General features: G+C 56.0%; 1 protein-coding gene across 1 annotated transcript in view; it reads left to right on the top strand.

Annotated features, from left to right (window-relative positions):
* Positions 1-23,486, top strand: part of TAF4 (TATA-box binding protein associated factor 4) — a 105,598-nt gene that overhangs the window by 71,377 nt on the left and 10,735 nt on the right. The window contains exons 8-15 of the mRNA XM_058287277.2: positions 335-580; positions 2,942-3,089; positions 3,355-3,469; positions 5,372-5,541; positions 5,851-5,981; positions 10,033-10,158; positions 10,662-10,718; positions 11,230-11,349. Of these exons, the coding sequence (XP_058143260.1) occupies positions 335-580; positions 2,942-3,089; positions 3,355-3,469; positions 5,372-5,541; positions 5,851-5,981; positions 10,033-10,158; positions 10,662-10,718; positions 11,230-11,349 (1,113 nt within the window). The remainder of the gene's footprint in view (positions 1-334; positions 581-2,941; positions 3,090-3,354; positions 3,470-5,371; positions 5,542-5,850; positions 5,982-10,032; positions 10,159-10,661; positions 10,719-11,229; positions 11,350-23,486) is intronic.

The following is a 23,486-nucleotide window of genomic DNA, read 5'->3' as shown; positions in this document are numbered from 1 at the left end:
GGCCGAGCCCACCTGGATCTGGGCCGAGGGCGCTGCCCCCGGGGCCGGCCTTCATGGGCATCAGAACGTTTCAGAAGTTCTGACTCTTTCTTTTGGGGTTTGTTTCTAGAACGCCTTCTGAGCAGTTCCCCAGGCTGGTACTAGAATGACGGGAGGTTGTCGGGCCGCCCCGGGCTAAGTCTCTGGTGTCAGGAGAGGAGGAGCGGGTGCTGGCGCCTGGCATCCGGAGGGGGCCCTCGCTGGAAGGCGCCTCTTTCCAAACGCGTGCCTTTCCTGGGTGTTCGGGGAAGCGAAGGCGGGGCAGCCCCTGAGCCCCGTGTCGTCTCTCCCCCAGAGGAGCTTACCCGCCTTGCGACAGCTGACCCCGGACTCCGCGGCCTTCATCCATCAGAGCCAGCAGCAGCCGCCGGCCGCCGCACAGGCCACCACGGCCCTCACGGCGGTGGTGCTGAGCAGCTCGGTGCAGCGCTCGGCCGGGAAGGCGGCCGCGGCCGTGACCAGCGCGCTCCAGTCCCCCGTCATCAGCCTCACGCAGCCCGCACAGGTCGGCGTCAGCAAGCAGGGGCAGCCTACCCCGCTGGTACGGAAGCCGCGAGCCCCGCTCCCGCTCCCTCCCGCCCTGCGCCTGGCTGCTGCCCGGCAGACCCTCCTCAGACCCTCCTCAGCCCCGCGAGGAGAGCTGGAAGGCTCCTGAGTCGGACCGAGATAAGCCCCTTGGCCGTGGCCGCCAGCACCCGCTGCCTGGGTGTCTGAGGTGCTGCTGGTTTAAGCGAGGGGAGTACGTTCCTGTGGCTTGCAGTTGGGTGCTCCACCGGGAGAGGAGCAGAGGCCCGGGTGCAGAGCCAGAGACGGACGCCGGGCCTGCGACGCATGGGGGGCGCTGGGAGCCCCTGGCCCACGGGAACGCCTGTCGAGGCGGTTCTGGGCCAGTGGCACCCGCCGGTTCGAGGTGCGGGCCGGTGATCTGGGTGTGAGTCCTGCGGCTTCCTGCCCGCTGGAGAGAGGTGCGTCCTCTGCTGGGCCGCCCACGCCCTCCGCGGCAGAGGGGCTGCCCGTAGCAGGGTTGTGAGAGGGTGTGCGCGTGCTCCATCCCGGGGGCTTTTTCTTCGCCGGGCGGCGTAGCAGATGAAGCCGTCACTTTGTGGAGAGCCGGCAGTGTCTTGGGAAGGTGCTCAGGTAACATGCGTGGGCGACTGAAACCCGTCACGAGCTGCTCTTATCTGCCGGGTTGGAACTTGGATTTGGTTTACCTTGACCGGTAGTGGGTGCAGGTGGCCGTCTCCGTGGCTGGCGTCCTCCGTGGCTGAGGCGGCGGGCCGGCGTGCTATGCTCAGGGCTGCGTGGGAGCCTTAGACTCCCGTGGACCCCGAGGGTTGGAGGCCGGGGGCCCTTGGCGCCACTGCAGCACGGTCGCAGGGTCCTGTCTGTTGGCGGCCTGGGGCTCGTTTGTGCTGACGGCAATTTTTGTCGGAGACCCCGGATGGGTGCACTTTTTAAATAGACAGACTTTTTGGTACTAAGTTAAATAAGTTATACCACTATTCTTTGGTTCATAAGCGTGTCTATATTAAATGGCAGGTCCGCTTTTGCATTCTGCTTTTCAAGATTCTGTTTCAGTTTGTGTGTGTGAAGGCAGTGGAGCATCATCAGGCAGACCTGAGCCGAGGCTGCTCTGTGCCCTTCGAAAACTTGAAAGTTGTGAAAACTGGGTGTCTTTTCCCCCCGTAAGTTTGTGGCAAAGCTCTTAAGTGGCAAAGCCTGACGGGAACGGTCTTGAGGCAAGCAGAGGCTTTGTGTTCTTACAGCGGGAGCGTTGCTCTTACGCTACTGAGGTCGTTAGAGGCTGCCTGTTCCCTCCTGGGAGCGGCTGTGATAAATGGCATTTTCATTGGACTCTCAGTGAAATTCAGAAACTGAGTGTGAAACGTGGTCCCTGAGATTTTGGGTCAGGTGTGTGGACTTGAGCTGTGTGGCTTCGGGCAAGGAGTTCCGCCTCTCTGGGCCCCAGGAAGCTCTCCCTGCCTCGTACCTGAGACGGGCGCAGCTCCCTCCTGCGCAGAGGGGAAGCCCTGCAGGCACAGGGCCCGTGGGCAGAGTGAGGGGAGCCTGGCCGGGGCCTCCGGGGCGCCGAGGGGGGCAGCTACGCGTGGGGCTCCACAGGCAGAGCCTTGAGAGACAGTCTCAGCACAGGACTTAGGAAACCCGCCCTCTGCTCCAGCTTTAAGGCCGCGCAGCTTTTCGATAGAAAATTTGGAAGGAAAAAACTGCCCCACGCCCAGCGGGCCAGGCACCCTGTGGCTTGCTGCGCTCAACGGACATCCGGGGCCACTAGCGCGAGTGCAGGCAGCTGGCCCAGGGCTGGCAGCACCGCCAGGAGGCAGGCCACTCCCAGCATGCACCTGCGAGCTCCCCTCGCCGCCTGGGCCCCCGGCGCGGGGTCGGCCCCTCGGGGCGGGGATTCTGCCCTGGCCTGGGCCACAACGGGAGCAGCTCCCTGGGGTTCCCGGTCAGGCGGGAGGGGGGTGGCGTCGGCGGGGGGGGACGTGCGCTGACGGTCGCTGGCGGCCTCTTGCCCCAGGTCAGGCGGGAGGGGGGTGGCGTCGGCGGGGGGGATGCGCGCTGACCATCGCTGGCGGCCTCTTGCCCCAGGTCAGGCGGGAGGGGGGGTGGCGTCGGCGGGGGGGATGCGCGCTGACCATCGCTGGCGGCCTCTTGCCCCAGGTCAGGCGGGAGGGGGGGTGGCGTCGGCGGGGGGGACGTGCGCTGACCATCGCTGGCGGCCTCTTGCCCCAGGTCAGGCGGGAGGGGGGTGGTGTCGGCGGGGGGGGGGGGGACGTGCGCTGACCGTCGCTGGCGGCCTCTTGCCCCAGGTCAGGCGGGGAGGGGGGGTGGCGTCGGCGGGGGGGACGCGCTGACCGTCGCTGGCGGCCTCTTGCCCCAGGTCCTCCAGCAGCCGCAGAAGCCAGGTGCCCTCATCCGCCCCCCGCAGGTCACGCTCACGCAGACGCCCATGGTCGCCCTGCGGCCGCCGCACAGCCGCATCATGCTCACCGCGCCGCAGCCGATCCAGCTGAACCAGCTGCAGCCAGGTGAGGGGCCTCAGCCCGCCCCGCGCCGCGCCGGCCGGCCTCCCGCTGCCCGCTGGCCCACGGGCCTGGCAGTTTCACGAGCCAGGGGGACGTGTGTGTTTGGTGGACAGGCCCGCACCTGGCCCCTCGAAGTTAGAGCGACTCGCCCCAAGCTTTCCGAGCCCCCTTGCGCGCCCGAGGAGGGTGACAGGTTCCCTGGGGCTCCCAAAGCACCAGGGCCGGTGGATCATCTCTTGCAAGCTGAGTGTCGCTCTCTGTTTCGCAGTCCCTGTGGTCAAGCCTGCTGTCCTCCCTGGAACCAAAGCTCTCTCCGCCGTCTCGGCACAAGCAGCTGCTGCACAGAAAGCCAAGCTCAAGGAGCCCGGGGGAGGCTCGTTTCGGTAAGGAATGCGCGCACGCGCCCTGGGGCGGGCAGCTGGAGCGGCGGCGGGGGCGCCTGTGGGAGCCTGCCGCTTGGTTTCCCCGAGGGCGTGTGCTGTCCCTCCTCGGTTTGACCTCTGCGTCCACGCGAGGGGGTGCTTTTCTGCGGTCAGGAGTTGGCGCAGGGGCGTTTGCGTCATGCACGTAGTAGGAGCGCAGACCAGCTGCGTTTCTTTATGAATTAACGCAAGGTTCATTTTTTAAATAGAGTAACGTAGCACTAGGTGTCCTTCACCATTTGCAGTACAGAAGAACCCGCTTCCCGTTCTTTAGCTGAGGAACCGCGGGAAACTGCAGATTGCCCGGCCTGTTGACAGCCGCCCGCACAAACCGGCCCGAGGCTCTGCTGGCGATGAGGCTCGTACCCGGGCGGGTGGGTGGGCGCACGTTTCGCAGAGCCCTTGCGCAGACCTCGCCCTTCCCGACCGTTCGCTCCTGAAGCCGATGGGTGGGCAGAACAGGGCTGGAGCTGGCGGCAGCGGTGCTGGGGGCCAGCGGGGCCAGGTGGGTGGCAGAGCCAAGCAGGGTGAGGGGCGGACGCCCCTGGGCAGCTTGGCATGGAGGGTCCACCCCCAGGTGGGTGGTGCTGGCGGAGCGCCCACACGAACGGACGGCACAGGAAAACCAGGGAGGGGGACTGCAAAGGGGCGAAGACATGAGCAAATCCGGCGGTGCAGGACGAGAGGCAGATGTGGTGCCCCTGCGCGGACCTCGGTGCCCGCAGCCCCGCTGGGGTGCTTGGGCATGCGTTCCAGTGCCCTCCCCTGGGGAGCGCGGGCAGCCAGGCCGGGTGCACACCCGGTGCCGGGGGCTTGTCTTCTGAGAGACGCTGGGCTCCTTGGAGAAGGTTCGGTGGCAGCGCCGGGGCCGAGAAGACACAAGAAGGGCTGGACACCTTTTTAGGCCCCAAAGCAGGGGCTGCTGGGAGGTTGTTGGACGCACACCAGAGGCGGACAGCTGCCGGCGTGGACGGGCCCCCGGCCGCATCTGACAACGTGGCGATCGCAGCGGCTTTCGAACCATGACGAGCGTGGCAGAGCGTGAGCCCACGTGGGCGGCTTGGCTCGGGCGCCTGGTCCAGCCCATCTGCACGTCAGTGACGGACAGACCTGCTGGGATGTGGCCTCCAGGGTGGCGCTGCCGCGTGGAACTCCTGCCCCAGGCGCACAGGCTGCGTCTTGTCGCCAGCAGGACACGTCGTCAGGCGCGAGTGCCAAGGACAGGCCCACGGCTCCTGCAGCCCGAGGGCGGCCACAGCCACGAGGGGCCTCAGGCTGTGAGAGGTGGGGGGGGGGTTGGCCGGACCCAAGAGGGTTCTGGGGGCTGTGTGCAGCAGGGGCCGCCGCGCCCCACCTGGTGTTGGGGTCGCCCTCGTGGGCGGGAGGCACTCACGAAGCGTTCATCACGTGGAGGCGACTTACTTGCAAGTGGTTTGGGAAGAGCAAAGGTCTTGGCGCCTTTGGAAGGATTTTGTGATGGTTTAAAAAGAATTTAATGCTGGCTGTGGTTTTTCTTGACGTTGTCACTTGGAACAAATTCCATAAAGCAACAAGTGAGGCGTCCACCTGCTGAGCGCAGTGTCGCGTGTGCCCGGCTCTCTGCACACTTGTGGCCATGACCCGGACCCCTCGCCCCACCGCCCTCTGAGGTGGTGGGTCCATCGCTAAGTCGTGCAGGTGGGCCTCTCGCCAGGGAGCCCAGGACTTGCTGGCCACACTGCCTGCGGGCGGGTTCAGCTGCCCCCGCTGCCCACTAAATAGAGTCCCCGCCCCTCCTGACGAGGTCCTCGTTCAGTCCAGCAGCCTCCTCTCCCCTTCTATCCCCTCCTCTCCCCTCCTCTTTCCTCTTCTTCCCTCCTCCAGGGATGATGACGACATTAATGACGTCGCGTCGATGGCTGGGGTCAACTTGTCAGAAGAAAGTGCACGAATACTGGCCACAAATTCTGAATTAGTGGGCACGTTAACGAGGTCTTGTAAAGACGAAACCTTCCTCCTCCCGGCTCCTTTACAAAGAAGAATATTAGAAATAGGTAAGTGTGGGTCTTGGGACCCTGCACGGGGGCCTGGGTGGACACGACTCCCGTGAAGGCACGATGTGTGGTTGTCCTCGGGCAGCGCCCGGTTAGGGCGCCTCGCTCCACATTTCCAGGTTGACAGCGGCGGCTCTTAGGCAGTCGAGGCCCGTGTCGACCCCGCCTGCCTCCGTGGGGGCCTGCCCGGGCTGCCTCCAGGGTGCGGAAAGCTCTCGCTGGTGCTGAGAGGACAGCCAGTGACGCGGCGCGGCAAGGGAGCGTGTGGGATTGGAACGCTCCTTTTCATTGCTTCCCCTTTAACCCTAGGTAAAAAGCACGGCATAACGGAGTTACACCCCGACGTAGTAAGTTATGTGTCCCACGCCACGCAACAGAGGCTACAGAATCTTGTAGAGAAAATATCGGAAACGGCTCAGCAGAAGAACTTCTCGTATAAGGTAGCGCTCGCCCCGAGGGCTGCCCGGGTGTTGTGTCCGGGTCTGGTGGGCTCGGGCCTCCTTCCCCGCCGCGGCCGAGGCGCTCAGTGGCCGAGGCGCTCAGTGCCCGGGGCGCTCAGTGCCCGGGGCCTCTTGAGCCCGTCCTGGACTTGGCACAAAAACGGGTTCCAGGCAGTTTCCCCTCCCCTTGGCTGCCTGGTGTCCCCGCTGCCCTGGATGCCGGGCTGGGCAGGCAGATTGCAAAGAGCCGTGGGTGCTTCCTGGGCCAGGGCGAGGATGGACGTGAGCCTCGTCCAGCCCCGGGGAGGGGAGCCACGGGGAACAAGGCTGCCGGCTGTGCCTGAGAGCCGTGCCTGGGGGTGCTCCTGTGACTCGGGACGCGGCCTGCTCCACGGAGGGTCCCCTCGTCCCAGGGCTGTGGCCTCGGCAGGAGATGCCTTTCTCCTCGCCGTCCTGTGAAGGCCAGTCTGGAGGGCGCTGTGGGGCGCCCGCAGCTGGGGTGGGCCCCTGTGTGTGGCTGGCACAGCTCCTGTAGCGGACAGCGCCTCGGAGTGCCCGGGAAATAAGAGCGGTTTGATTGTGTTCACCGCCATGCAGGCCTTCCAGACCTCTCAGGGTAATCTCAGAGCTGGGCTCTCATCACTGCAACTCCAGAACACTTTCATTGCCTCCAAAATAGAAACCTCACACCCCTTTATCCCCCGATTTTTGACGCTTGGCGTTGGTGTGTTACCTCTGTTATAGCTGATGAAGATACTGGAGTGATCCTGTACCTAGAGGCCAGGGCTCAACTTAGGGGGTATTTCCCCGTATCCCACTCTTGTAGCAACACCTTGTGATTAGCTGCTATTTTTAGGAAGTATTTATGTTTTATGTAAACAGAGTGAAACGTGTAGTTCGTTGTGTCTGGTTTCTTTCACTTGGCATGATTTGCTGCTGTTGCGTGTCTTTTAGAGTTGATGGAAGAATGTTAATAGATTACTATTCATTACAACCCGTGGTCTGCAGTAGGTGTATTTTTGCCCGTGCACCACTGTTATTAACACCCTGCAGTAGTAACGACCGTTGTTCTCACTCACGGAGGAGAGTTCTTGACCACTTGGTCGTCCACAGCAGGGCGCCCTGTGCTGGACAGTCCCGGGCTGCCTCCTCAGCTTTCCTTCTATCGACGTTCGTGACCTTGACCTTGCCCTTCCGCCCACAGTCACGCCACGTGCCAGCCCTGTTCCTCCCTCACCCGGTGTGCTGCCGTCACCACCAGCCATTTCCAAACACTGACAGTCAACCTCATTGCAAGTTCTGCACAAGCTGGCCTCGGCTCCCCGTTCTCTACCCTCCCTCTGTCTGGTGCCATTTTCCAGCTCTGAACTCTGTGCATTTGCTCGTTGTATTTAGTTCATGTTAGTGAGGTCATCCAGTGTTTGTCCTTCAGTGCTGGCTTACTTCACTCAACGTAACGTCCTCAGAGTTCACCCGTGTTGTTGCTGCATCGAGACGGCAGTTCTTCTTGAAGCTGAGTGATGTTCCACCGTGTGTTTGCTCCATGTTCTGTGACTCCATTCATCGGTTGACAGACAGACACTTGGGTTGTTTCCATCTTTGGTCATTGTGAATAATGCAGCCGTGAACACGGGTGTGTAAGTGCCCGTGATTCTGTGTTCAGTTCTTCTGAGTGTATTCCTAGGAGTGGGATGCCGGATCCTGTGGCAGTTCTAAGTTTAGCTTGCTGAGGAACTGCCCGCCTGTCTCCCACTGTGGCTGTAGCATTTTACGTCTCACCAGCAGTGAATAAGTGTTCCTATTTCTCCACCTTCTCTCCAGCACTTTTAGTTTTCTGTGTGTGTGTTTTTTTTAAAAACAATGACTATCTAGTAGGTATGAAATGATATCTCGTTGTAGTTTTGATTTGCATTTCCCTAATAGCTAGTAACGTTGGACATCTTTTCATGTTCCTTTTTGGAAAAACGCTTACTCAAATCTTTTGCCCATTTTTTAATTGGGTGGGTTTTTTTTTTATTGTTGAGATATAAGATCTTTTTCTATATCCTGGATATTAAGCTTTTATCAGATATGTAGTCTCCAAATATTTCCTCCCATTGAGTTGAGTAGGCTGCCTTTTCACTTTGACGGTCCTTTTAAGCGCCAAAGTGTTCACTCTGAGGAGGTCCTGTTAGTCTGTTTTTTCTTCTCTTGCCCGTGCTTTGGACGTCAGGTCTAAGAAACCACCTCCTACCACAGGGTCTTTAAGATGCTTTCCAACATTTTCTTCTAGGAGTTTTATGGTTTTGGCCCTTATGTTTAGGTTTTTGAGGCATTTTGAGTTGACTTTTGTGTAAGGTGTGAGCTAGGGGTCCTCTTGCTTTCTTTTGGATGTGGATGTCCAGTTCTCCCAGCACCATTTTGGAAGAGACTGCACGGTCCAGCTGGATGGACTTGGCAGCCTCGTCAAATGTCCTTTCACCGTAGACGTGAGGGTCTGTTTCTGAACTCCAGGTTCAGTTTTCATTGGTCACTATGTCTGTCTTTATGCCAGTACTGTACTGTTTTTACCATGGTAGCTTTGTAATATGCCTTAAAGTCAGCAAGTGAGAGTTCTTCAACTTCATTCTTCTTTTTCAAAATGCTTTTGGCTGCTTGGGGCCCCTTAGTCTTCCAAATAAATTTGGTAATTGGCTTATCCATTTCTGCAAAGTAGACTTTTAGCATTTGGATTGGGATTGGGTTGAATCTGCAAAGCATTTAGGTAGAATTTACATCTTAGTAGTGCATGTTCCTGAATATGTGGTCTGTCCATGCACATGGACCCCTCTTCTGTTTACTTATTTAGGCCTTTGTTAGTTATTTTTAGCAATGTTTTGTAGTTTTCTGAATACAGGTCCATTATGTCCTTGGTTAAGTTTCATCCTGGATATTTGATTTTTAGTTGCTATTGTAAATGCAAATTTTCCCCGATTTCCTCTACGTATAGCTCATTACTAGTGTATAGAAACACTGCTGATATTTGTGGGTTTTTTTTTTGGGGGGGTACTGGGGGCTGGGGATTGAACTGGGACCTCATCTGTGGAAAGCTGGCACTCAACCACTGAGCCACATTGGCTTTCCTGAGTTGGTTTTTTCATTTGTTTTTAGGAGCCACCGGGAACCGAACCCGGAACCTCCCATGTGGAAAGCTTGAGCCCATCTGATCTCTGCCTGTTAATCTCGTATCCCACTTACTTGCTGAACTCGTTTATTAGCTCTCGTAGCTTTGTTATACATTTTTCGGGACTTTCTAGGTGTAGGATCATGTTGTCTTTAAATACTGAAAGTTTTGTTTTTTCCTTTCCAATTTGGATGCTTTTTATTTCTTTTCTTGCCTAACTGCTCTAGTAAGAACTTCTGATACAATGTTCAGTAACAGTTGGTGACAGTGGGCATCCTTGTCTTGTTCCAGATCGTACAGGGAAGCTTTCAGTCTCTCACTGTGGACTACGATGTTGGCTGTGGGTTTTTCATATATGCCTTTTATCATATTGAGGAACTTTCTTTCTATTCCTATCATTCGCAGGGTTTTTATCAAGAAAGGATGCTGGAGTTTGTCAGATGCCTTTTCCGCATCGATTGAGATGATCATGTGGCTCCCTGTTTGTTTTGTTAATGTGGTATATTCCGTTAATAGATTTTCTTGTGTTGAACCACACTTGCTTACCTGGAATAGAGTCCACTTGATTGTGGTGTATAATTTTTCTAATGTCCTGTTGGATTCGATTTGCAAGTGTTTTGTTGAGGATTTTTGCATCCGTGTTCATAGAGAGATTGGGCTGTAATTTTCTTTTCTTGTATCTTTATCTGGCTTTGGTATTTAGGTGATTTTGGCTTCATCGAATAAGGTAGTAGTTTGCCCTCTTAAATTTTTTGAGAATAGTTTGAGCAGGATTGGTATTAATTCTCGGAATAACTGGTAAACGGAGGGGCGAGGGTTTGTGTGCAGACTGTTCAGCTGTGCTGTGCAAATGTTGACTTGCTCAGGTACCAGATTTATGGTGAACTGAATTTTTACCTTTTTTTGCAGGATGATGACAGATATGAGCAGGCAAGCGATGTCCGGGCTCAGCTCAAATTTTTTGAACAGCTCGACCAGATTGAAAAACAGAGGAAAGATGAACAGGAAAGAGAAATCCTAATGAGAGCTGCGAAGGCAAGTGCTGGTGCCAGAGGTCAGCTGCCCAGGGCCACCCCCACCCCACCGGGAGGAACGCGGCCCTGCGGGGGAGCCGCTGTCCCAGCTCCTAGCTCCTCCGACTCCTTGGGGGCCGCTGCCCTCCTGCGCCGAGGTTCTTGGGGCGTGCTCCCTGTGGCCCCTCGTCAGGCGCCACGTGCCTTTCGCACGCTGTCCCTGGAGCCGGGCGTGCCCGCCTCCTGCCAGCAGGTCAGCCCTGCGGGGAGCCGGGCCACCTCGGGCCTCAGACCCGGTTCCCGACGGAACCAGAGGCCACGTCCACTCCGGTGACTTTCTTCAGAGTCATGCCTTTTTCATAATGTGCACCCCACGTTGTATCTTTTGGCTGTAAAAATTAGAAAATCATGTGTTCTTTCCCCTCGACGTAGGTTCTGACATCCAACAAGCAAACTGCCGTATTCGTTAGATGATAAGCATTTTGGTCATAACTTACTTTTCTTCTCTTTTTCTTCCAAAAATAGTCTCGGTCCAGACAAGAAGATCCAGAACAGTTAAGGCTGAAACAGAAGGCAAAAGAAGTAAGCTTTTCCATCATAGAGTCTGTATTTGAGAATAGGTTCATTTCAATGGAAATACCCCGTAAGAGAGAGGCTGAAAGAGACGATGCTGTTTCCGTATGTTGAACGTTTATTTACTTGGCCACCTAGCGTGTTCGTAAAGTTTAAATAACAGCATCAGACCCCTCCATTGGGAAAGTGGCCCAATAAACTTCCTGCCTGCCAAAAAAAAAGGGTGTTTCCCTGTGCATAGGGCTTGTGTTCTGCTTTTACGATTCACGGAAAAATTTCTCTTTGGGTGGCATTCAGTTGCTATGCTTTTAACTTGTCCATGTTTCTGGGCTTCTGTGGGCACTTACTGCTTTTTAAAAAGTTCCTAATTTTTCTGATTATAAAATTAATATGCTTACTGTTTAGAAAGTCAAAACATTAAAGGAATTGTAACTTAGAAAATGTCAGAAAACGTCTAGGTGTGTGTGTAAGAATAACAAATGCATGAGATGATGTCTCACCGTTTCCTTTTCCAACCAAGATGCAGCAACAGGAGCTTGCACAGATGAGGCAGCGAGACGCCAACTTGACAGCACTGGCCGCGATCGGGCCGCGCAAGAAGCGGAGAGTGGATTCTCCAGGGCCGGGCTCGGGGCCAGAGGTGCGGCAGCGTCCCGGGTCTCGGTCTGGGGGGCCTTGGGGAGTACCCCACCGCTCCCTCTTCATGGAGACAGGCCCATTCCTTTCTGCAATGTCTCACCTTCACGGAGTATTCGTTTTACATTTGATTCTTTAAATTCAAAGGAACTTACTTGTAGATCTCAGCTCTGCTAAAAGAGCTTTCCAGGAGGAATTTTGATCACTGTAGTTGATGTGGTTTACACTGACTGTGAAAAGAATATGGGGAAAATATCACATCAGAAGAAACGCTTTAGTGGAGGTGGCAGTTCCTGCCGAGAGGTGCGCGTGCGCGGAGCCTAGAGCAGAGCCCGGGGACCGGCAGGACGAGCAGGCGCTTCAGAGCACGGCTTGGTAGTCTCTCGTTGTGTCGTCATTTCTCTTCTGTAATAGCTATAAACCCAACCGTAAAGTGTTGTTACGTTTTGCTGTAAGCTGTCAGTTGTCTTTCAAGTAAATTCCGCGAGGAAAGAACCTTGTCTTTGGTGTTTCCAACTGCTTTGGGCATTTCTGGGGCTCTTCCTATCTGAGCGCCCGCCACCTGCGAAGGGCAGCCCGTAGCACCTCAGAGTGGAGGCTGGTGGTGACGGGCTCTCCGCCCTGTTCACCTGGAAAAGGTTGTATTTCACCCTCTTTTTTTTTTTTTTTTAAAGATTTTATTTATTTCTCTCCCCCCCCCCCTTTGTTGTGTGTTCTTCTGTGTCCACTTGTATTCCTGGCGGCCCTGGGAATCTGTGTCTCTTTTTGCTGCGTCAGCTCTCTGTGTGTGCAGCACCCCTCCTGGGCGGGCTGCGCTTTTCTTGTGCCAGGCGGCTCAGTGCGGGGCGCACTCCTGCGTGTGGGGCTCCCCTATGTGGGGTTTGATCCCTGGACCCCCCATATGACAGGTGGACGCTCTATCAGTTGAGCCGTGTTTGCTTTCCTCATCCTTATTTTTGAAAGACATTTTAACTCGATACAAAACCCAGCTTGCCAGGTGTTTTTTTCCTTTCTTCATCCTAACAACGTTCCATTGTCCTTTTGGGGTTCAGCCATAATTTTTAACCTTGTTCCTTGTATGTAATGTGTCTCTCTTTGTTTTACGATTTTTCTTTTCTATTTGTCTCATTTTTTTAGCAGTTTTCCTGTGTTATGTTTAGTTGTGGTTCTTATTATACTTATTTTGCTTGTAGTTTGCTGAGCTTCTTCGATTTGTAGGTTTTAAAAAAAATTTTTTTTAATTTCACTTTTTTCTGCGGGGATTCCCATTCTTTCGACTTTCTGGTGCTGCTGTGTAGGTCTCTGACACTGTTTTTCTTGGATGTTTTTTCTGTGTGGTTTCGTCTTAGGCTTTCCTAGGACAGGTCTTTCTCTAAGGGGTGGTCCTTGCTCCTGGGAAGAGGCCACTCTGGCCCCTCAGCTGGGTGCTGGGTGCTGGGTGCTGGGTGCTGGCGGGGCCTCCGTGCTCGCAGGGCAGGTCCGTCAGCAGCTCAGGCACTGCTTGGCTGTGCCAGGCCCCCCCCCACTGCCGCTGCACACTCTGGTGGTCCAGCCTCGCGCCTGTCTCACTGCTCTGCCCCCCGCCTCCTGTGCCAGGCGGTCCTGGGCCTGAGAGCTTCCTTCTCGGGTCCCACAGCCCGGTGCTGCCCGGGTTCTCGTCTTGAGCACAGTTGCCTCATGTGCTCTGTCCTGTTTCATTGTTATCGAGGAAGGGGGCCAGATCTGCAGCAGCAGAAATACCCATCGTCTTCTCTTAGAGCGACCGTGTGCGGCGTGGGAGTTGGGCAGATCTGGGCTGGAGTTTCCTTGCCCGCCTGACCTCGAACGAGGCGCCTCTTGGAGCCCTGGTCGACATGAAGCGAGGCTCCCAGCACCGTCCTGGGGGCTTCTGTGGGCAGTGGGTTGACGCAGAGGGTGTTTGCTGAGGCTGCAGGAGTTGGCCTCCGGCGGAGAGTGGACGTCAGGGAGAGGCCTCCACAGACAAACTGGACCGAGGGCCGGAGCCCTGCTCCAGTGAGGCAGAGAGGCCTCCTGTGGAGGCGAGACCTGAGGGTGCAGTGGTGCCCGGCCGCAGGCACGGCTTCCAGGGGCCGCTGTTGGGGGCCCTGAGGAGGGGCTGGGACCGCCTCCGAGCGCGGAGAGCGGGGAGCGTGCCCAGCGGTCCCGGTCCCGGGGGCACGGCGGGCAGGGGCCTGTCCTGAGTCCCGTGGTCGGAGCGGAGCTGTGAAGGCCCGGCGGAGGCGGGGGTGTACAGGGAGGACTTCAGAGGCGAGCGACGGTGGGCGGACTGCACGGAGGGCGGAGGAAGACGCCTCCTGGGTTCTCGTTTGGGGGCTGGTGTGCGATGGTCTATACTGGGTGGGAAGGACGCGAGGTGGACTTAGAATGACTCGTCGCGCGGCTCCTCTGGTGCTGTGAGCATGCTCGCAGGACCAGGACTGGTGGTGGGATCGTGGGAGGCGCCCTGGTGCCGCCCACCCGGGGCTCCTGGGAGTGTGCCTGCCCAAATGCCAGCCAGGACTCCCTGAACAGTGCTCTCGGGGTGACGAGAGGAGGTGGTGAGGGCGGACGGAGACCTGGGCTCTTGGTGAGAGCACCTGCTGGGGGCTCAGGGAAATTCCTCCTTGCAGGATTTAGGTAAAAATGCTGGATACCACGTATCATGAAACCCTGCAGAGCCGTTTTTTAATGCCTGCCTCAGCTCTCGGCAAAGTGGGGGAATTCCTCGATGGGCTGGAGAGGAGAAGAAAGTGCCAGTGCTGGGCACAGCAGGCACGGCCTCAGGCAGGAACCCGGGCCCTGCGGGCCCAAGCCTGAATGGGTGCCAGCGCTGAGGCCTGAGAAGCCCTTGCCGGGAAAGAACCATGACCAGGACAAACCGAGGAGGGTGACGAGAGTCGGTGTTCTCAGACCTTTATTTTGGGGAGGGGGCTAGGTACTGACTTTGTGTGTGGATTTTTTTGTTGGTTTGGTATGAATTACCATGAGGTGGAGGCCCCTTTATCCACCACCAGTTCAAGAAATAGCGCTTTGCCAGCTGCCCGGGACCACCATGTGCCCCACCACGCCACAGCCCCATACCTCCTCCAAAAGCAACTACTTAAACCACTTCTATCTTTTAAGATTTACTCATTTATCCCCCCCACCCCTGTTGTCTGCAGTCACTGTCTGTGCTCTGTGTCCATTTGCTGTGTGCTCTCTGTGTCCGCTCGTCTTCTCTTTAGGAGGCACCGGGAACTGAACCCAGGACCTCCCATGTGGGAGAGAGTTGCTCAATCGCTTGAGCCACCTCCACTCCTTGCTTTGTTGTGTCTCTCATTGTGTTTCTTCTGTGTCTCCTTGTTGCATCATCTTGTGTCAGCTCGCTGTGCCAGCCCATTGCTTCAGTTCACTGTCTTGCTTGTCCTCTTTGGGAGGCACTGGGAACCGACCCTGGGACCTCTCGTGTGATAGGCGGGAGCCCAGTCGCTTGAGCCACGTCCACATCCTGAATGGGTTTTACAGTGAAGCCAGAAATGAATGCGGGAAAGTGATGCTCTCCCTCCCGTGCTGGCCTGGGCACTAGGGGTTGTCTTTGCCTGGTTTTAAAAACTTGACTCAGGAAGCAGACAACTTCTCTGCCTCTTCTAATCTACAAGCCCACCCTGTGAGCTCTCTCTTTCCCGTACAATTTGTTGCGTTGTGCTTCACGCACTCTGCACCTGCCGGCTGCGTGCCAGGGGCGCCTCTGTCTTGTGAGCTCCTGTGAGCGGCAGCTGCGTCCAGAGGCCTCCCCTGACGCCGGTTCCGGGCGCTGTCATGCGCGTCCACTGGGGGGCCCGGGCCTGGGGACGGCGCTCCTGTGACCGGAGCAGCCACGGTGCTCAGCGCCGGATCCATGGACACCACGCGGGCGCCAAGAGGCGACGCTCGAATTCTGCTGGTCTATTGTCGTTTGTGAGGAGACACTTCACCTCCTCTGTTTGATTACTTGGTGGGTGTAAGTCTTAAAGGCAAGGAGAAGAAAAATGTTTATTTCCTTTTATTCACCCAGTTTACAGTGGTGAACTGGCTGTCATCCTCAGAAGGTGACCAATGTTTTTTTTGGTGGTGTTATTTACGTTTTTTTTTAGGAGGTACCGGGGATTGAACTTGGACCTCATTCTTGGGAGGCTGGCGCTCAACCACTGAGCTACACCTGCTCCCGGCTCCTGGTTTCTTTTCACCTGACCCTACAGGTCTTTGATGGCACCCATGCCATCAGGACCAGTCAGGTATTTCTGGCTCGTCTTACACGTGTCCTGCTTCATACCTGGAAACAGTCATTTTTCCAAGAACTGGTTTCATTTAGTGGGAAATAAGTTAAGACTGCAAAGTGGGACTGGGGCTACTCATTGCCTCGGGGCAGGTGAATTTCTGGGCCTTTCCGATGACCAGAGCTGGGAAATGCGCACCTCCAGCTCGGCTCATGCTCGGGGGTAGGTTTTACTCACTGACTTTGATAAGACGCCTCTCTCTTCCACGTCAAGGACGTGGGCTCTCGTGGACACAAAGGGTAGGAGTCATGGTAGCGCAGTAACAGCTGATGCCACCACACCAACCCTGGAAACAGTTAGGGTGGGTTTTACGCTTGCTTTCTCTCTTCCCCCAGTTTTTGTTTTGTGCTCTCTTTCCACTGTCAAATCATGTAGCCATCACATACCATAATCTCTCCCTTTAGCCTTCTTTTAATCTGAGATTGGTAAATTCCTGGGTGCCTAAAGCTCACGGCTGGTCTGTAAGAGGAGCCGCCTTAGCCGTTTTGCCTGCGTGTCCCCCCTGCTCGTGCTTGGGGAGCGCGCACGGCACTGCAGGTTCCGGGTCTGGGTAACAGCCGCGCCCTTGCACTTGTAGGCCAGGTAAGAGCTGCCGGGTCCTTGGGACACAGCTTCTTTCCTGGAGTATCTTGAATGAGGTTACCCTGGGTGGTTTTTGTGTTTCTTTCCCCCCGTCTCCCAGGATGAAGCGTTGCTTGCTGCCCAGGTCTCAGGAGAGCGTAACTTCGTTTCCCCTGCGAGTCTCGTGTTCTTTTTGCCTAGATTCCCAAAGGCTTTAAAATTTTTTAAGAAATCTAGTAATTTCGCTAGAATGTATTTTGCGATTGGTTATATGGGATTGGTGGGCTCAGGTATAGCTTGTTCTCTTTCAACTGGAAATTTCAAATCCTTTTTTATTTAGGAATTTTTTTAATGATAGTTTTGTAGTATTCTGTTCTCTTATTTTTCTTCTTAGAAATTTCTCTTTTTTTTTTTTTGCTTTATCTTCTTTGCCTGTTTTCAATATTTTTTACTTTGTCTTGAATCCTTTTAACAGCTCTCTCTTACTCTTTTATGTTTGTATGTACGTATTTATTTCTCCAGTACTGGGGATTGAACCTGGACCTCGTACATGAGAAGCAGGTGCTCAGCACGCAGCCGCACCTGCTCCCCAGTAGCTTCTCTAAAAAATTTTATACTTCCATTCTTCTTCCCCTCTGTCTCTTAAGGCATTATTTGTTGTGTTGACCTGCTCTGGTGTTCTGAAGTTTTAATTTAGTCTTCATTTCTCAAATGAAGTTTCACTTGTGGTTTTCTCTTGGCTCTGGCGCTCTGCCCTGGGCTGGGCCGAGTCCGGGGCCTGGAGGGCCCTCTGCCGCTGCGCTTCCTGCTGCCTCCTTCGAAGTGGGCCGCGCCCTTGTCCCGTGAAGGCGCCTGCCTTCTCCCTGGCAACTCGTGTGGGGTTTGGTCTGGACGCTTTTCTGATGCTCATTTTTGTGAATTTGGTTGTCCTGAGCCTGTAGGAGGAGGTGTGGCCTGAGGGAGCCGCTGATGACCTCACAGAGCGGGTCATCACTGTTCTCGTGTGTGCAGATATGCTCCTCGCTTTCGATGTCACGGGTGTCCCTTGCCGCTGCGCCCTGCGTCTCCTCTGCCCTGTCCGGCTCCACTTGTGTCTCCTCTGTGGGGCCCGTGCTGGAGGCAGCCCTGGCACTGCCACGTCCTTCCCAGCCAGGCTGCCCTGCCCGGGGCTCACCCTGCTTCCCCTGCCAGGTGAGGGGACAGCGCGGCCGCGGCCCCGGCGGGTGCCCGCCGCTCCCCTCCTCCTCGGGCTTGGCCGACACCCGCTCGGCTCGGAGCTGTCTGCAGGTTTCCGTGCTGTGCCTGGTGTGTGGGGCCTCGAGGGGACCCCGCGGTGACGGCCCCCCAGAATATACGGGTGATCTTTTTTCCAAATGTTTTTCTTTTCTTTTGAAATAGTTTCAAACCTAGAGAGAAGTTGTAAGAACCATACAGACAGATCAACCCTTTCAGATTTTCTGACCAAATCTAGAATTTTGCTAACATTTCATCACGTTTGTTTCAGCACCCGTGCTTCACACACACGCTTACACACGTGTGTGTTTGTGCTTGGCTGTCCGTCTGCGTGACGTCCAGTCTTTCTGTCCAGTGCCCATCACCCCTGAGCGCTCACGTACTCACACGAACGCGCCCCAGGTCCTTTACGTCCGCAGCCCTTCTGGGCAGGAAGCCACCACGGACACCCATTCCCGGGCTCCCACGGCCCGCAGCGTCACCCTTTCCAGCTTGGTCCCAGGCCCCTCGGGGAGTGCAGCCGCCTCTCGGCCTGTCCCTGCTCCGACCAGGCTTCCCTTCTGCCGACGACCCTCGCCTCGGTCCGGCCCCGGCCCCGGGCTTGGTGCTGCGCGCCTCCCGGGGCTCGCGCGTTGTCCCCTCTTGCTCCGGTGCAGGTGACCGGGACTGTCGCGGGCGGTGGCGAGCCTGCAGGATCCTCCCACCGCGCTCTCACCGCCTTCCCTCTGCGCCGCGAGTGTCTTACGGGGCCGAGCCGTGTTAAGCCCACGCCCGTCCCTCGTCGACCACCCTTGGCCTCAGCCTCTGGGAGCCGTGGCCGCCGCATCGGGTGCCACCATGGCATGTGCCGGAGGACGATGCTGTGCCCGCTCTGCAGGGAAGAGCTTTCCCGCCCTCCTCGGGCGTTTGTTCGTTGAGCATGTGTGTGTGGGCTCGTGGGTTCTGACTACTCAGTGGGTTGTAAATACTAATTTATGTCCCCGAAGTCGCGGTTTGGTCCGAGGCGGCCTCTCCCAGCAGCCTCTGTGTTCCCCATCCTTTGAGCACCTTGTTTTCCTGGCGCTAGATGTTCCGGGCTCTTCCATGCTTCCCCTGCCCTTGCCAGCTGTTCCCCCGGGAGCCGGGTCCCCCCAGGGGAAGGTGGTCACGGGAGTCCAGACGCGGGAGTGGGGTGTGCCGGTGGCTCCGCAGCCAGAGCAGGCGTGGGCAGGGGCCCCAGCGGGCAGGCGCGGACGGCGAGCTCTGCGGCGACAGTCCTGACCTCGGGCCAGTGCTAGAGTTCTCCCTGGACCCTCGGGGGTCTTTCTCGCCATACCCCTTTCCATTCTTAGAAATCTTTTTTCAGACAGTGAGAAATCTGATTCCCTTTATTCTCAGTGTGTTTCTTTTTCTGCTCAATATGACCAGTTTCCCAGCGCTTTGGCCAGGGTGGTTCCTGAGCTAGGAGGGCAGGTAGCGCTGAGCGCGCACTGGTCAGCTTCGACTTTGGTGTGCGCAAGGCCAGTGGCCTCTGTCCAACATGGAGCGGGGGGAGACCCCCAGACCAAGGGGAGGGTGCTGGGAGAGCGGGGGACGAGCCTGACCGCCACGCAGGAGAGTGGGGGGGGATGAGCCTGACCGCCACGCGGGAGAGCAGGGGGGACGAGCCTGACCGCCACGCGGGAGAGCAGGGGGGGACGAGCCTGACCGCCACGCGGGAGAGCAGCGGGGACGAGCCTGACCACAAGGCGGAGAGGTGGGGGGACGAGCCTGACCGCCACGCGGGGGGATGGGCCTGACGGCCACACGGGGGAGCGGGGAGACGAACCTGACCGTGAGGCGGGGGAGGGGGGGACGAGGCTGACCGCCACGCGGGGGAGGGGGGGACGAACCTGACTGCCATGCGGGGAGGGGGGGGACGAGACTGACTGCCACGCGGGGAGGGGGGGGACGAGCCTGACCGCCATGCGGGGGAGGGGGGGACGAGCCTGACCGCCACGCGGGGGGGAGGAGGGGACGAGCCTGACCGCCACGCAGGGGAGGGGGGTACGAGCCTGACCGCCACGCGGGGGGGTGGGGGTACGAGCCTGACCGCCACGCGGGGGGGAGGGGGGGACGAGCCTGACCGCCATGCGGGGGAGGGGGGGACGAGCCTGACCGCAAGGCGGGGGGGTGGGAGAACGAGCCTGACCGCCACGCGGGAAAGCAGATGGGGAAGTTGTCACTGAGAGAATGAAGCGTGTCAGAGACCTTAATATGAGAGGTTTTTTCACGTTTGCTCTTGCTTGTTTTTGGACTTTAGGGATATTTGCATTTTTTAATATGTAATGAACACAAAATTCAGGGTCTTTGAAGGCCTCCATATACTTTCTTCATTGGGGAAAATGCTCAATTTCTTATTTTTTTTTCCTTTTAAATTTAAGATTATGTCCTTAGGGTAGGTCTTTATTTTCTTTTTCTATTTTGAACTACTTTTAGATTAAAAGAAAATCTCCAAAAATAATAGTGCAGAGAGTTTTCCACGTGTCCTTATCCTACCTCCCCAGTGCTGTTAGCAAAAGACCTCCTTTGAAGTTTCCCCGTTTCTCCACTAAGGTTCTTTTTCCTTCTCACTTTTATTTATTCACTCAGTCTTCTTTTTTATCAGAATGAACTCACGGATATTTTATTCCGTGGGTTACAGTCGAAGGCTATACCTTTTTTTTTTTTAAGGAGATTCAGGGGATTGAACCCAGGACCTCGTGCAGGAAGCAGGTGCTCGAGCACTGGTGGCTCCACTGCCGTGTTTTATTTTGTTGCTCACATGGCCGAGTCACCGTCACGGGACGCTCCTTCCATTGGCTGCACCCCTTTTATACGCCTCCCCGTCATTGTCGACTTTCTCATCACTCATCACAAAATGTTCCAGGCTTTTCTTATATTTTCCTGTCAGACTGTGGAATCTGCCCTTTCTCCAGGGTTCCCTTGATTGGAGAATGGTCTTGAGGAACGGGGCTGGGGCCGGGGCGGAGCTGGCATCGTGCCCTGTCGCGCCGCACCTGCTTGTGTGCTGCTCCATCTGGTTCTGGGTGACTTCTGCCCTGGACCTCGGCTTCCAGCCAGCACCCCGGCCCGTCCCAGCCCCGCGCCTTGGAGGAGCCTGGCCCTCCACCCACAGCCGCTCCTGACGTGCTCTAGCCGGGGACACGGCAGTCTCCAGGGGCGTCCTGCACGCCGTGGGACTCGAGGGGGTCTCGCCCACGCCCATCGGGGCGGCTCTGTGACGTGCGCATGGTGCAGCTCGGCTCACCGGAGCCGCTCGTCTCCCTGTAGGGGCTCCCTGAGGTTAAGTTAAGTGTCCATTTTTGGGGACGGAAGGTGCGGTGCTTCTAAGAGCCGTGCGGAAGTGCGCCCCGCCCCAGCCCTCTCTGTCCTCTGCCCCTTCGGGCGCCTTCTTACCCCCACGCCTGAAGCTGGCCCTACTGTAGGCCAGCGCACACCGTTCATGGCTGGACCCCACGTGCCACCCCCTTGCTCCGGCACGGACGGGCAGCGCCGCCTTGACTGCCGGGTGCCTGCGTCCTCATGCTGTGGGGCGGCTCCGGGCCATGTTTGCTTGCGGGAAGGGAGGAAGGTCAGGGCCTGGCCAGGATTGCGTTTCCCGCCGCAGTCGCCGGGCAGCGAGCGGGCGTTTCCGGACAGCCTCGTGCCCCTGGGTGCGTGCAGGGCTTGGGCAGGGCTTGGGGAGCGCGGGGCTGCCCTCCCGGGCTCTGGCCGCCCTCCTCACCTGTGGCCTTGGCTGCATGTGCCGGGGTCTCTGTGCATCTGCGGCCACCATGCCTCCTGCCGCAGTGCCGGGCAAGTACCCTGGGGGTTTCTCCTCCCGAGCACTGTGGCCTCGGCCTGGAGGGGCTTCGGGCTGGCATCCCACCTTTTCTGAGCCCGGGTTCTCTGCCCCTGCTCTCGCTCTCTGCCGTTAGCCCGGAGCACCTTTGCTTTCCACTTTCTGAATCACTTTGTTTTCGGATTGTCTCGCATACAGCATGCACTGGGTCCTGTTTTGTGTCCCAAATTGAAAATCTTTTTCTTTTAATGAGTGAGTTAGCCCTAAGTTCACCAATATTGACAGGACTGACACATTCAATCTTGACTTGATTATAATGTTTTATATGTGTGCAATTTTATATTTGTTATGTTTTTCTATGGAATGCATATTTTAAAAAAATCTCTATCACTGTGGTTTTAGATATGTATGTATTTTACATGAGTGTCACATACATGTGTCTAATGAATCTTTCCATTTGTGCTATGAAATTTTTTTACTACAATGGATGAAATATATTATTAGCCATAGTCCCTAGTTACATTAGGGTGCACGCTTTGTGGCGTACAGTTCCATGGGTTTTTTGGTTTGTTTTGGTAACATATAGACAATCTAAAAATCCTCTTTACCTCTTGCACTTACACAGCTCAGTGCTCTTAGATACATTTAGAGTTGTGCCGCTATCACCACCTTCCTGGACCAAACTTCCCATCACGAAGCAGGCACCCTGCGTCCATGAAGCAGGGGCCCCCACCCAGCCCTGCCCACCTCTCATCTCTTTCTCTCTCTGGAATTTGCTGTTCTTGTTACTCCGTGGAGGTGGACTCCTACCATGTCTGTCCCTCTCTGTCTGTTAGTCTCAGCGCCGTGTCGTCAGGACTTGTCTGTGTTGGCCCGGGTGTCAGAACCCCGTCCCTCCTTAGGGCTGAAGAGTCCATCACGTGGATGGACACGTGCTGCTTACCCTCCACCTACTGATGGACACATGGGCACTGCCACCTTTGGCGCTTGTGAAGAGCGTCCTTTGCTCCCTGCTCTGCGTTCCTGGAGTCTGTGCGTGGAAGTGGGACTGCCCAGCCGACGGTAGTTCTCTTTAACTTCCAAGGACCTGCCACGCGGTCGTCCACGCAGCCGCACCATTGCCCATTGCCACCAGCAGCGCACAGGAGTTTGAATTTCTGCACATCCTTTCCAAAACTCGTTATTTTCTTTTTATTTAAATAAGTAATAACCATCCTGTCTGGAGGTAAAGCATAGTGGATAAGGGTGTGAGCTCAGGAGGCAGGAAGACAGTAGCCGTTCTCGTGGGCATGAAGTAGTGTCTCACTGCGGTTTGGATTTGCATTTCCCTAATGACCTGTGACGTTGAGGATTCTTTCATGTGTTGGCAATTTGTATATCTGTGGAAAAATGTCTTTCCAAGTCTGTTGCCCATTTTATAATTGGGTTGTTTCTCCTTTTGGTGTGGAGTTGTAGGAATTCTTATCTTCTGCATATTAAACCCTTATTAGATAAGTGACTTCCAAAGCTCTTCCCCCATTCTGTAAGTTGCTTTTTCACTTCCTTGATCAAGTCATTTGCACTAAAGTTTTAAAGTTTTATGAAGTTCAGTTTATGTAAGTTTTCTTTCCTTGCATGTGCTTTTGGTGTCCTCTCTGAAGAACCAGTGCCAAGTACAGGTCCTGACAATTTTCACCTCTATTTCTTCCAAGTGTTTATGATTTTAGCTCATGTATTTACATTGTCAATCCATTTTGAGTTAATTTTTATATACTATGTGAGGTGGAGGGTCCAATCTCAGTTCTTTCACATGTGGAAATCCTGTTTTCCCAGGACCATTTGTTGGAGAGATTTTCTCCTCATTGCATCCACTCAGCACCCTTGTTGTTGGGTATCTCTGGACCCTCATTTCTAGTCCGTTGGTCTACTTGTCTGTCCTTAGGCCAGTTCCACACTGTTTCGATTAGTGTGGCTTTGTAGTAAGTTTTGAAATGGAGAAGTGTGTGGGTCCTCCCAACTTTGTTTTTCCTTTCCCGTTTGTTCTGGCTGTTCAGGGCCCCTTGAGAGTCCACATGGATGTGAGGATTGGCTTTTCCATTTCTGCCAGAAAAGGCTGCTGGAGTTTTGGTGGGGACGGGCGTTGCATCCGTTGCCCTCTGTGGGTGGTACTGACAGCCCAGCGGTATTAAGCTTCCCATCCGTGAACACGCATGTCTTGCCATTTATCTAGGTCTCCTTTAGTTTCTTTCAGACAGTGTTTTGTGGTTTTCA

Source organism: Dasypus novemcinctus, chromosome 24 (assembly GCF_030445035.2).
Source record: "Dasypus novemcinctus isolate mDasNov1 chromosome 24, mDasNov1.1.hap2, whole genome shotgun sequence".
NCBI classification, from domain to species: Eukaryota; Metazoa; Chordata; class Mammalia; order Cingulata; family Dasypodidae; genus Dasypus; species Dasypus novemcinctus.
This window is presented reverse-complemented; position numbering and strand designations above follow the sequence as displayed.